This window comes from Orcinus orca, chromosome 2, assembly GCF_937001465.1.
Source record: "Orcinus orca chromosome 2, mOrcOrc1.1, whole genome shotgun sequence".
Classification (NCBI taxonomy): domain Eukaryota; kingdom Metazoa; phylum Chordata; class Mammalia; order Artiodactyla; family Delphinidae; genus Orcinus; species Orcinus orca.
In genome coordinates, this window is record NC_064560.1 from 193,420,192 (window position 1) to 193,433,807 (window position 13,616).

The 13,616-nt window shown below is 43.1% G+C and overlaps 1 protein-coding gene across 17 annotated transcripts in view; it reads left to right on the plus strand.

The window, feature by feature from the left end:
• Window positions 1–7,703: 7,703 nt before the first annotated feature.
• The window catches only part of PAPOLA (poly(A) polymerase alpha), a 57,655-nt gene continuing 51,742 nt past the window's right edge, over window positions 7,704–13,616 (plus strand). For 5 of the 17 annotated variants that reach the window (XM_033419770.2, XM_033419797.2, XM_033419812.2 and 2 more), the window contains exon 1: window positions 7,709–7,930. In XM_033419770.2, coding sequence (XP_033275661.1) covers window positions 7,923–7,930 — 8 coding nt within the window. In that variant the 5' untranslated portion in view covers window positions 7,709–7,922. Of the gene's footprint in view, window positions 7,931–13,616 lie in introns of all 17 variants that reach the window. The other 12 variants (XM_033419846.2, XM_033419832.2, XM_033419851.2 and 9 more) reach the window with 4 other exon arrangements.

Below are 13,616 nucleotides of genomic sequence, written 5' to 3' on the forward strand. Positions count from 1 at the left end.
GCAGTACATTCTCTTCTTGGAAGCAGGTTATAGCAGAAGCCAAATGATCAGAAGTGCTTGGTGAATGCAAAACCAAGACAAGGCATGAGTGCAGGCTGGCTTGATAGATCCATGCCTGCCGTGCCGGCCAAGCTGCTCTAGTCCTTGCCGACAAGATGCGCTTTCCCAGACGTCGTTTGGATGGGCAGCGATGATGTTTACCCCTGTGACTCCCCTTGACATGTTCTTGTTTCAGATATATTAATATATTCACTCTCCCAGGTCTTTGTAGGTTAGGAGGCATTTACTTTCTTTAAGGTGACTTTTCATATTTCTGGTTTGATCCATTGTGTCATTTTATAATTAGGCTCTCTGAAGTCAATTCCTGCCTCCCCCCCCAAATCTGAGTAGGCCAGCTTGTCACTGCTAAGCCTCCTCTGTATATACCTGTAATTTTTTTAAATTGAAGTATAGTTTATTTACAATGTTGTGTTAGTTTCGGGTGTACAGTAAAGTGATTCAGTTATACATACATATATATCTATTTTTTTTTCAGATTCTTCTCCCTATAGGTTATTACAGAATACTGAGTATAATTCCCTGTGCTGTACAGTATGTCCTATATACCTGTAATTTTGATAGACATCATTATATATACCTACATTTTAGATAAGCATATTCCTATATTACTTATAAAGAGCTGGTATCATTTACAATAACATAGCTAGGGACAAGCTAAGAAAGATGTATAAGTCCTCTACATTGAAAATTTAAAAACACTGCTGATAGTAATTAAAAGTGAAATAAATGGAGTGATACACTGTTTTTTTAAAAATATTTATTTATTTACGTGGCTGCGTCAGGTCTTAATTGCAGCACGTGGGATCTTCGTTGTGGCATGCAGGGTCTTTTGTTGCAGTACGTGGGCTTCTCTCTAGTTGTGGTGCACGGGCTCCAGAACGCAAGGGCTTCGTAGTTGTGGTGCTGGGCCTTATTTGCCCCACAGCATGTGGGATCTTAGTTCCCTGACCAGGGATCGAACCTGCGTCCCCTGCATTGGAAGGCGGATTCTTAACCACTGGACCACCAGGGAAGTCCCGAGATATACTGTTAATGGCTTGTAAAGCTCAATATATATATATATATATTTTTTGCGGTACGCGGGCCTCTCACTGTTGTGGCCTCTCCCGTTGCGGAGCACAGGCTCCGGACGCGCAGGCTCAGCAGCCGTGGCTCACAAGGGCCCAGCTGCTCCGCAGCATGTGGGATCCTCCCGGACCGGGGCACGAACCCGTGTCCCCTGCATCGGCAGGCGGACTCTCAACCACTGCGCCACCAGGGAAGCCCCGAAAGCTCAATAGTTTTAATACTTCAATTTTTCTCCAAAATGATCTGTAGAGTCAATGCAGTCCCAATCAAAATCCCAGTGTGTTCCTTCCTTCCTTCCTTCCTCCCTCCCTCCCTCCCTCTCTCTCTCTCTTTTTGGTAGAAATTGATCATCTGTTTCTGAAATATATATGGTAATGCAAAGGACCTAGAATATAGAATAGTCTAGACAGTTTTGAGGAACAGCAAACCTGGAAGACTTCACTCTAAATATTAAGATTTATTATAAAGCTACAGTAATTAAGACAGACACATAGATCAATCGAACAGAATAAGGAGTCCAGAAACAGATCCACATATTTACAATCACTTGACTTACAACACAGGCCCTATTGCAATTCAATGGGGAAAGTATGGTCTTGTCAATAAATTCTGCAGGTCATTAGGAGATCTATATATTAAAAACAAATAAACAACCCCCCCCAAATAAAAACACCTTGACCTCTACCTCACAGCGTATATAAAATTACTTTGAGATGGATCTTAGACCAAAATGTGAAAGCCAGAATAATAAAGCTTCTAGAATAGAATAAAACATAAGAGGAATTCTTCGTAACCCTGGAGTGGGCAAAGATTTCTCAAGACAACATTAAGAGTGAAAAGACAAGCCTCAGAATGGGGAAGATATTTGCAATACATACAAATGACAGAGGTCTTGTACTCAGAATATGTTAAAAACTCCTACAAGTCAATAAGACTGAAAACTCAATTTAAAGGTAGGCAGAAGACTTGAGTATCCACTCCATGAAAGGGAATATCCAAATGATCAATCAGCATATTGAAAAAGGCTGAAAGTCATTAATCATCAGAGAAATACAAATGAAAACTACAATAAGATTCCGTTATGATACTACTCTTTGGCCAAAATTAAATGAACTGATAACACCAAGTGTTGATGAGGATGTGGAGCAACTGGAACCCACCTATAGAGTGGAATATAGATTGGTGCTCTCACTTTGAAAACCATTTGGGAGGACTTAATAAAGTCAAATATGGGTATACACATGACCCAGCAATTCCATTCCTGGGTATATACCCAAGACTGCTTGTATCTTCAAAAAGACACGTACAAAAATGTTCAGAGCAGCATTACTCACAAAAGCCCCAAACTAGAAACAACCAAAATGTCCATGAATAGGAGAAAGACATGCTGTGGTATCTACAATAGGAGAAAGATGTATCATCGTAGTATAGAGTACCACATTGAAATGAAAAAGAGTGACTCTTACCTCTGACAACATGAAGAATCTTACAGATGAAATGTTGAGTGAAGGAAGTTAGATACAAGGGTAAATACTGTATCTGAAGTTGAAAACCAGATACGACTAGTCCATAGTGGACTAGTCAGAAGAGTGATTAACAGGTAATGGTGGTGTTGGTGGCAATAGAGGGTTATCCACTGGGAGGAAGCCTGCTGGGAGACTGGACGTTTTCTACATCTTGATTTAAGTGATAATTACATTGGCGTGTACCTGGATAAAACTTCATTCCACTAAGTAGGGAGTGCTACAGAGATGGGGAACAAGTACAGATGCCTTAGTATTTGTAAACTTTACTGTATAAGTCGTACTTTAATAATCTTTTAAAAAGGAGTTGGTACTCTACCTTAAAAAATACTAAAGTATACTATGTTTCCTTAAAGTTAAAAAAATAACAAACCCAGAAACTCTTCCTTAAAATATGGATTTGTTCATAGAGTTCCTTAGATCCACTTCAGGAAAGAAAAATACCAGTTGAATACCCATAAAATTTGTTTGGAGTACTTTATATTAAAAAAAAAGGAAGTTAATCAAAACACCATTCAAATTCTTTATTTAGAGTGTATTTGGGAGTGGCACAAAGTCAGTTTAATTGGTATGGCAGGCAAGACATCCCCCAGTGCTCTCTGCCTGCAGGCAGAGAGGGCTCCCAGGTACTGAAAGCGAGTGAGGCCTGGGCACGGAGGCCTCCTTTTGTCCACCATTTCTTACAGGCAAGACTCCAGCCTCCGTGACCTTCCCTGAGTTCTTCCAAAGGGCAGATTTGAACAGTTGCTAATCAAGGAAGGAGCAGCCGAGAAACCACCTGAGGCAAGATTAAAGGGACCAGAGAAGCTCATCAAGATTAAGAGACAAGGGACTTCCCTCCTGGCGCAGTGGTAAGAATCTGCCTGCCAAGGCAAGGGACACGGGTTCGAGCCCTGGTCCGGGAAGATCCCACATGCTGCGGAGCAACTAAGCCATTGCGCCACAACTGCTGAGCCTGCACTCTAGAGCCCGTGAGCCACAACTGCTGAGCCTGCGCTCTAGAGCCCGCGAGCCACAACTGCTGAGCCTGCGCTCTAGAGCCCGCGAGCCACAACTGCTGAGCCCGTGTGCTGCAGCTACTGAAGCCAGCGTGCCTAGAGCCCGTCCTCCGCAACAAGAGAAGCCACCGCAACACAACTAGAGAAAGTCCGCACATAGCAACAAAGACCCAATGCAGCCAACAAAAAAAAAAAACCACAAAAGATTAAGAGAAGACCACCTGACACGAGATTAAGGGAGTGCAAGCCATGCTCACGCTCGAATCTTGTCAGATAAACCCTTTATCAAACCCTCTGGGGTTGGGACACATAGCTTTTCGAGGCAGAAGCCTGGTGTGTCCCCCTTTGCCTGGCAAAGCAATAAAGCTATTCTTTTCTACTTCACCCAAAACTCTGTCTCCAGGATTTGATTTGGCACCGGTATACAGAGAGGCCAAGCTTTTGGTAACACTTCCTTACATGCAAATGATAGAAGACATGTTCTTCAAAACATCAACATCTAAAAGAGGAATGAGAATTTAATAAAAAGACAGCTCATGAGTACAGAACTATTAGATGGAAGTGCTTATGTTATTATTTTGACTTTAGTGACTCATAAGTCTGCTTTTTGATTGGAATTTTTTTTCCTTTTTTTTTGGCCACACCAGACAGCATGCGGGATCTTAGTTCCCCCACCAGGGATCAAACCCACCCCCGCTGCAGTGGACGCACAGAATCTTAACCACTGGACCACGAGGGAAGTCCCTGATTGAAATTTTTAAAAAGTATGCACCATTAGTAGCCAAATGAGTCATTATAGTTTATTATTCGGATAAAAATCTCCGTATAATACAGTATCTCCAACGATCACCTCCTAAATGACACTGAAACAATCCAGGTAGTTCCCAATATGTGAAGAGATTCAAAAACATTTTCTGTGCATTTTTGTGATTTGCATGCACTGTGGTCCTAAGAGACCCAGTCTAGAAATCTTCCCACCATTTATGACATTGTTGTGTGGAAAATGCAATGTGAATACTTCAGACATCAGTAGAAAACATCTGCCCCTTCTCTTAGCTGCTGGTGGAAAGCAGGCCCTGGGGCAGGGCAAAGTCTGCAGCTATAAAGCAGCCTCAGCAGCAGCTGGAGGGAGTGGGCAGGGACTCTAAGAACATGTACGGCAAGGCTACCACACGTGGATATTGTCTTAACCAAAACACTGGTAACTGGCTTTATTTCACTCTCCACTTTCCTTGGCTCAAATTGTATCCTTAATTGGGTTCTAAACGTTGGGGATTTGTGACCACCTAGCTCGTTACGCATTTGTGAAACAGGAGTTGGGTCAGATTGTAGTGGCCAGGTGTATGTAAGGCCCTTCCAGAACTGAAACGGGATTCCGAAATATGAGCAAGTTGCTTTCGGAGTTTAGAATCTCTGTTTCCAGCCCTGACTTCTCTCCTCAGCTCCTGGAGTATGTTTTCAATAGCCTCAGAGACTTTTCGGAAGGTCCCACAAGCACTTCAGAATCAACCCATATCAAACCACTCTCACAACCTCATCCCCGTGCCCCGTTATCCTCTTGTTTCCTATTTCATTTAATCCCCCCCCCCACCCCGGCCAGAACCTTCGTAATCATCTTTGTCTTCTTCCTCCCCTCCCCTCTTGAAACTAGGATTAACCACATTGCCTAAATCTCTCTCAAATTGGTCCCTTCTTTTTTATTTCAAGCTTCATCATCTCTTACCTGAATATGGCAAGAGCCACCTCATCTTTCCTCCAACTTCAAAACATCTGGCAGTTCACAGCATATTTTTTAAAAAATTTTATTTTATTTATTTTTGGCTGCGTTGGGTCTTCGTTGTTGCATGCGGGCTTTCTCTAGTTGTGGAGAGCGGGGGCTACTCTTCGTTGCAGTGTGTGGGCTACCCTTTGTTGCGGTGGCTTCTCTTGTTGCAGAGCACGGGCTCTAGAGTGCGCCGGCTTCAGTAGTTGTGGCGTAAGGGTATAGTTGCTCCGCGGTATGTGGGAATCTTCCTGGATCAGGGCTCAAACCGTGTCCCCTGCATTGGCAGTCAGATTCTTAACCACTGCGCCACCAGGGAAGTTCCTGTCTGGGAAGTTCAAATTGATTCCCTACCCTTTTATCTTCCCACAAATATCAATGTAATCTTCCCGTTTTAAAACTTCCAATGTCTTCCCCATTCACAAAAAGATAAAATCCAAATCTCTCAGAAAGGCTTCAGGTCTCAGGTCAAAGATCAGCTCCTCTGAGAGGCCTAGTTTGACCACCGTATCTAAAGTTGAACTGCCCCGTAATTTTATCATCTGATTTATTTTATTCATGGTTCTTATTACAATCTATAATTCCCTTACCTCTTCAAGTGTTTATCTGCTCCCACCCCACAGAATCTAAGTGGGACAGTGTTAGTATTTGACAATCATCAGTGCCTATCTTTATGAGCAATTTTTAAGACCATAGCTTTAATATTTTTTTGATTCCACTGGACCTCAGATTTTCAAAAATTTTGACAGGTCTATTGCTGGGCCCCCACCTAAAGCCACAAGAGGGTAAGGGAATAAGTAGAATTGAGAATCAAATACAAGTCTGTCTCCAGATCATTGCTGTTCCGTAGAAATGATGGGCACATACATAATTAAAATTTTTCTAGTAGCCACATTTTAAAAAGTAAAAAGGAACAGTTGAAATTTTCACATTTTCTTTAATGCACTATATCCAAAACACAATATAAAAAAATTGTCAGTGAGGTATTTCATTCTTTTGTTCATAGTAAGATCTCTGAAATGTGCGCGTGATTTGAACTTACATCTTAAATGAACGAGCCTCATTTCAAGTGCCGGCAAGCCGCATGTGACAAATGGCTACCTTATTGGACAATGCGGGTTTGGATCCTGTGCTTTTCCCACTGAGCCCCTCATTAGTCCTAGAACGCTAGTCCCACTAGACTTTCTGTGAAAAAATGGAAATCTTTTGTCAAATTTCCTGAAGAGTTACAAGTGCATATTTAAAGAATTTAGAACTTTAACTTTCCCATATGTGATGCCCCCCTTTCCCTCCATTAATCTTCTGTGTGACACTTTGGAACGCGTTCCATATTCGAAGAGGGAAAGAATATCAGAGTCAAATCAGTCTCAGGTATTCTTTATTCAACTTTTGCTGGAGGTGTGCAGGTAACTCCCAGGTCCCACCCCACGGAGAGAAGGGGTTGCAAAACACAACCTCAGGGAAACTATGGGCGAAACGGCCTTTGCTATTATCCCAAGGCTTACTGCCACCTACGTTTCTACTGAATGACAGCTTTACAGTGAGTTCCAGTGCACCAACTGTTAGAAATAAATTTAGCTCCTGTTCTCGAATCTGCTGTCATCACAATCCTATCCAGCAAATTTATTCATTCAACAGATATTTCCTGAGCGCCTGTGTACACCTCAGTGGACAGAACAACTCCAAAGCTCCGTGCCGGGGAAACCGAGTTTAGCGGGTAAGGCGGGAGTCCTAGTGACGTCTCTGCGCCCTCTGTCCCCCGCAGTGCCAAGCACCCTTATTGCATTATCACATTAAATAGGCGCCACTACCCTAGGAAGCAGGCATTACTCTCACTTTGCAAAAAATAAGAGGTTGAGTAACCTGTTACAACCCAGTGTCCCCGTGCTGAGCCCAGCGCCCGGGTCACGCGTGGGCGCCTCGGTCCCCTCCAAGCGCCTCCACCGACGCGGTCCGAGGGGAAGCGCAGCCGCCGCGACCTCGGGCGGAGAGAACGGCGGGACCTCACAATGCACCGGAAGCGGCCCCTCTCCGGGGCCTTCCTCGCGCCGTCCGGGCTGCATCGCCCCCATCGGCGACAAGAGCGGCCCGGCAGGAGGGACACCCCCGAGCCCAGAGCCTCCCAATCGGATACCTCCCATACCCGCTACGTGTGCCGCGGAAGCCCGACACAACTGCGGCGGAAGCCGCCGGAGCGCCTGCCGGCGCACGAACTACCCTTCCCGTGAGGCTTCGCGGCGGGCCGGGCGGCTGCTGCGCAGGCGCACGCATAGCGTGGGTAGCGGCGTCAGCGGTTCTAGAACGTTGCTGTGGTAGCGCTCGGGCGCCATGTTAGGACGAAGGGGAAGGAGGAGAAGCGCCTAAAGCGGCGGGAGCGGGTGCGGGAGTGGGGTTGGACCCAGGGCTGAGGCAGGCCCCCCCCCTCCCTCCCGCCTCAGTGGATCATGCCCAGGGCGGCAGCGGCGGCGGTTGCGGGGGGGAAGTGACTGGGCGGTGCCGGCGCCGGAGACGATGCCGTTGTAAGTGATTTGTATTCTGTTTTCTCTCGCACGCCGGCGGGGCCTTGGGGGCGTCGGGGGAGGGGAGGGGGGAGGGGGGCGCGCGAGCCGGGCCCTCGCCCCGAGGGGAGGCGGGCGGGACTGGGGCTCTTCCTGTTTCCTCTCCCACTCGCCGCCGCACTTCCCCTTGTGTTCGGTTCCCGCTTCCCCCCACCCCTTCCTGGCTTCGGCGGCTGTCGGGCCGGGGGCCTTCCCCTTCCGGAAGGGCCGGAGGAGCTTCTAACCTTACTGCTCCCGCTCCTCCGCCTCGTCCGATAAAAGAAAGGGGGGGGGGGAACCCGGTGCCTAGCTGCCGGGGAGGAAGGCCCTGCTCCTCGCGGGGTCTGCACACGGGGTTCGGGCTCGTCCCCCGGCGCCTCTCGGGCTCGTTTCGCTGCTTCTGTTCCCGGCCTAGCTCTCCCTCACGTTTCTTAGATGCCCACTTCGTACGCCAGTGTTAACCCACTTCCGCGTCCCAGCCTGCCTGAGCGCGAGTTAAAAGCCCAGTTTTGAGCGTCGAGTCCAGCTGTTCGAACATCCCCTCCCCCCGCCTCCGTTTCCTCCAGCCTTTCGGCTGCCAGGAGAGGGGCACTTTCCCGGGTGCCCCCCGTCGAAAGGCGTTGCGTTACGTGTTGCTCTCCCGGTTTTGTTTCGATAGGGTCGCCGGATTTCATCTTGCTTCCGTCTTTCCATGTGCAGTGATACTTTCTGTTCTTCTGATGGTAGACTTTGTCTTATTGTAGTCCATCTGTGCCTTCTAATCTCACTAGGCCTGTATCTTATACTTTTTTCCCCTTGTTGGGTATTTTAAAGAAGTTTTCCTTTTCTTTTCTCTCTCAAAGAATGGGATGTAACTTGAGAACTCATTGTTGATCGAAAGATTACAGCCTTTTTTTCTGCGTGTATACAGCAGAGTAGAGGCCTAAATCGTGAGACTGCATTTCTTCCATTTTTGAAGATTCAAGGGTGAGAGATGGGGGGCCGAGTTCTCTTTGTAGCCCCGAAGCGTGTAATTGACCCTTGAAGTTTTACTTGAACGCAGAATAAAGATTTTGGGGTTTCTAACGGTCACCTTACGCTTATTTTATTTTTTTTTAAGTAAAAACACCTTTTCTGCAAATATCACTGATTATAGTTTTACTGTTTTAATTATGTATGTGTATATGTGTGTATGTCTCTGTTTACAGGTGAGGCTCTAAGTTTGAAACAGGCTTTAAAGACATCTGTCCCATTTTACACGATATTTTAAAAAGGAATTTCATGCTCCTTCCTTCTCACCCACTCTAGTCATTTTGTTAAGAGGCCTATCAACATAGTATTTCTGTAATGAGGATATTTGTTAATTTTAATTAAATATAGCAGACCTAAAATCTTATAAGATGCAAGGTCCCTGTTAATTGAATCATACTTTTATGGAACAATGAAAAGGGTTACTAGGAGAACCGAGTCTAAGCAAGATTTTTGTGGCATTTTTCAATTCAGCAGCAATTAAAGTAAACCTAAATGTTTGCAGTAATGCCATGTGACTTCTTTGTGTTAGCTCACATTTTATTGCTGTTTCTGATAATCATGTCAGTATTAAAAATTGATCAGTAATAGGAAATGTATGCCTTAAAGGGCTTTAATGAAGAAATAATTTATGTCTTTTTAGAAATTAAAAGTTCTTTTATACCTGCTTTTTCCCAGCATGCTTTGAGGAAGGGAGGTATACCTTTCCTTTAAAGACCTAAGTGCTTCCCATTCTTTGGAAGTTAGTGCAGATGTTTAAAATGGAAGACAAAGTGAAGGCAGCAGAGTCTCACACACGGATATTGTCTTTCTAGTGTGTTTCTTGAAATGTGAACAATATGGCCAGTTTTTCATTAGCTTTTCTCTTACTGTTAACCCTATGTGTACTATAGTCCTTTTAAAGTAAACTAAAAGACCATAGACTGCCTAGTTAAGTAGGCCTTTTTTCTCATTAGTTTGCTTTCTTTGTTTTTCATGTTCTGGTGTCATTAATTTTATTTCTTTGATGTTTTGAATTGTGATTTCCAGACTGTATTGTGTTTGACTTCCACTTTCCTGTTTGGTGTGGCTGTTAAGTCTGTGTGTGTGGGTGGGGGGGTTAAGGTATAGGTAAATTGTCAGAATGGATGAAATCAAAACAGATTACTGAAGTTACGTCGTTAGAAAACATTGTGAGCAGGTCTCCATATATTGTCCAAAAGCATATGTAATTGCATATATAGTTTTGAAAAGCTGGTATGGTTTAAGAGCCATGGTGATTAAGCTTCCAAAATTTTGGTAGTCTTAGGATCTGTTAATACCAGATTTCTCATGGTGGTACTATTCACATTTTAGGCTGATAATTCTGTCCTGTGTATTGCAGGGTGTTTAACAGCATGCCTGACTTCTACCTACTAGATTGTGGGAGTCCCACCCCCCATGTCCTGGTAATGAAAATCAAAAGTGTGTCCAGATATTGCCAGATGTACCTTGGGGGCCAACATCTTGTTGACAACTACTGCATTAATACAGTGTATAAGACCTGTATGAGAACTATATTCCAGTTTCTGCCTTACTCTGTGCTGGTCAGATCATTATTTGCATCAGCTCAGTTCTAGTTATCACACTGGTAATAAAAAAGACTTTAAGGGGAGTAAACATTATCAGTGACTTAGCATTCATGGCACATTTGTAGAATGTTATTGGAAGAGATATTTAGCAAGACTTGGGGGAGACAATAGCTTTTCTTCCATATTTTTGGGGTTGTCACAAAAAAAGAGGGAATTGGAGTAGTTTCATGTAGTGATAAGAGGTAGAACTGAGACCTTTTGGTGGGTAGTAATATCCTGTAGCAGTGGTTCTCAGAGTGTGATTTGTAGAAGCCTGGATGTCAGGGGTCCTTGAGATCCTTTTAGGGAGTACATAAAATCCAAACTTTTCATAATGTTGAGATGTTATGTCTTTTTAGTCTGTTGACATTTGCACCAGTGGTGCAAAAGCAGTGGTGGGTAGTGATGCTTTAGGAAGAATCAAGGCAGAGGCACTGTATTCTACTAGTTGTCATTGTATTACTTCACTACACACATGCACACAAACACACACAGTTTGGAAAAAAAGTCCTTGATGAAGCAGTAAAAAATGTTAATTTTATTAAGTCTTGACCCTTGAGTTTTTTGAGTATGTTGTGATAAAATGGGAAGTACACTTAAAGCTGTATGCTAAAAAGTAGGATGGTTGTTTTGCGAAGAGCACATGTATGATTGATTTGTGAGCTAAGCTAGTGCTTTTCTCATTGAGCTCTGTTTTTACCTGAAAGAACAATTGATGAACTATGATGTTCATACTTGACTACTTAGCATTTACTTGAAAAATGGAGCCTGTCTCTTTAAGAACAACTGACAGTGTTTGTGGCCAGTGATAAAATTTGAGCTTTCAAGCAAAAATTAGAATTTTAGAATGCTTGTTTCTGTCATTGTGAGCTTGACAGCCTCCCAGTAATTAAAAATGTTTCTGATTTGATCGATGGTGATATTAGTGAACTTTTTTTGATTTTGTATAATAATGTGCCAACATTTGGAAGATATGCGTATCTTAAGTGAACCCACATTTTCCAAACCACCAATCATGATGTAATAAAATCATGCATGGGTAAAGGTACATTTAAAGTGCAAGGTGGACCAGTCGATTTTAATGCAAGAGTGCAAAGGGTTTATTGCTGTAGTTTCTGCTTTCATACTGTAACTAGTCTCTAAGAAATTACCACTTGCGGCATTTTGGTGTAATATCAAAGAAGAATATCCAAAGTTATTTGAAAAGGCTATTAGAACACTGTTTTCTAGTTATAATGGTGTAATGCCAGGTTTTATTCCTGTGCATCTACCAAAACAACTTATCAAAAGGGATTGCATGCAGAAGCAGATGTGGGAACCAGCTTTTTTTTTTTTTTTTTTTTTTTTTTTTTTGCGGTACACGGGCTTCTCACTGTTGTGGCCTCTCCCGTTGCGGAGCACAGGCTCCGGACGCGCAGGCTCAGCGGCCATGGCTCACGGGCGCAGCCACTCCGCGGCATGTGGGATCTTCCCGGACCAGGGCTCGAACCCGCGTCCCCTGCATCGACAGGCGGACTCTCAACCACTGCGCCACCAGGGAAGCCCGGGAACCAGCTATTTTTGATTAAGCCAGAGTTAAGAGATCTGCAAAAATGTAAAATAGTGCTGTTCTTCTCACTAAGTTTTTTGTTTTGGAAACCAGTTATTTTTAAAAAAGTCATTTATGTTAACATGTAATAGATTTCTTGTTACTGTACAAAAATTTCCCTGTTGTAATTTCTAATGTAGTAAATAATGGCAGACATAATCCATATAAACAAAAGGTCATTGGAGTCCTCAATAAATTTTAAGAGTTGTGAAAGGGTCCTAAGACCCAAAAGTTCGAGAAACTGATGTATAGTAACAACTGACAGCTGCCCCAAGCTGCGCTGTTTCCAGTGGTGGTGTCTGTGCAGCATCTCTGGTGGTTTTTGAATGGTCTGGAGGAATGGACACACACATGATTTAAAGATATTTTTTGTTGTCAATGAAAAACAATGTATTAGATAACCTTTGAAAGGTAACTTCTAACTGAGAGATTTTGATTCTCAGATTTTAAGATGTAGAGATTTTGTAATGAATTTCTTGCTGCTTAATAAAAGTTATGGTTTTGAAATGTGGTATTTTACTTTAAGCATGTTGTCGGTTCATGCTTTTTGATGGAGAAGTTGGGAGGGAAGATAATTGGATTTGAGTGAATTTGTAAGTCAGTTCCCACTCCCTGACACCCCCTCCCTCAACCCCCCAAAGCCTTCTGGCTTGAAAACATATAACTTTTGATTCATCAGAATATTCCATTTCTTGGTAACTAAGCTACTTCAAGTTAACATTACAATTAAATTTCACCTTGAGCTGCATCTAGGCAGGTTTATAAAAGCTACTCTCTGGCAAAATGAGGCCAGTTGGAGTCCCAGCTATTTTTCATTTTTGGTTGGTGGAAGAGGCATGTCTTTTATTTGGTATGTTCATCGTTCTGATTATTCAGCAGCTTTTAAATAAGTGTACAATCTGAGTCTGTGATTCATAAAACAGCACCATTGCAGGAGATATTAGTTCTTGTAAAGTGAGGCTCAAAGTCGTCACTCTAAGGTCTTAAGGGTGCTAAGTTATAGACTGCAGCCGAATTCAACTCTGGGTTCCATGTTTCATTCTCATTCTAGTACTGTGCCATTTACTGTGTATCTTGTTGAGAACTATGTTTCATCAGCTCAATGGGAGTCTGTTTGTATGTCTTAAGTATACTTAATTTTCAAGATCAAGTTGTGTGGAAGATAGTTGTTTTTTAGTCGTTGGATTGCAGGTCTGCAGAATTTTATAGCATTCTCACTTGAAAATTTAAGGATTTGCGGAAGAAAAAAATGTAGGAGTTTAAATTTGATATTTTTATTCCTCTTCTGTCACAGAATTGTCTCACATTTCTGTTCCCTCTATATTTCGTTCAGAAACCAGCTTCTTGCATTTTACAGTAGTCTTTATAGTTTTAAATAAGTTTTTATTTAAGAATAGTGTTCCTGTCATTTTGGTTATCAGAAACATCTAAATTGCATTTCCTGTTTATAATACTATGATTTAATATATTTTTGACTATTATT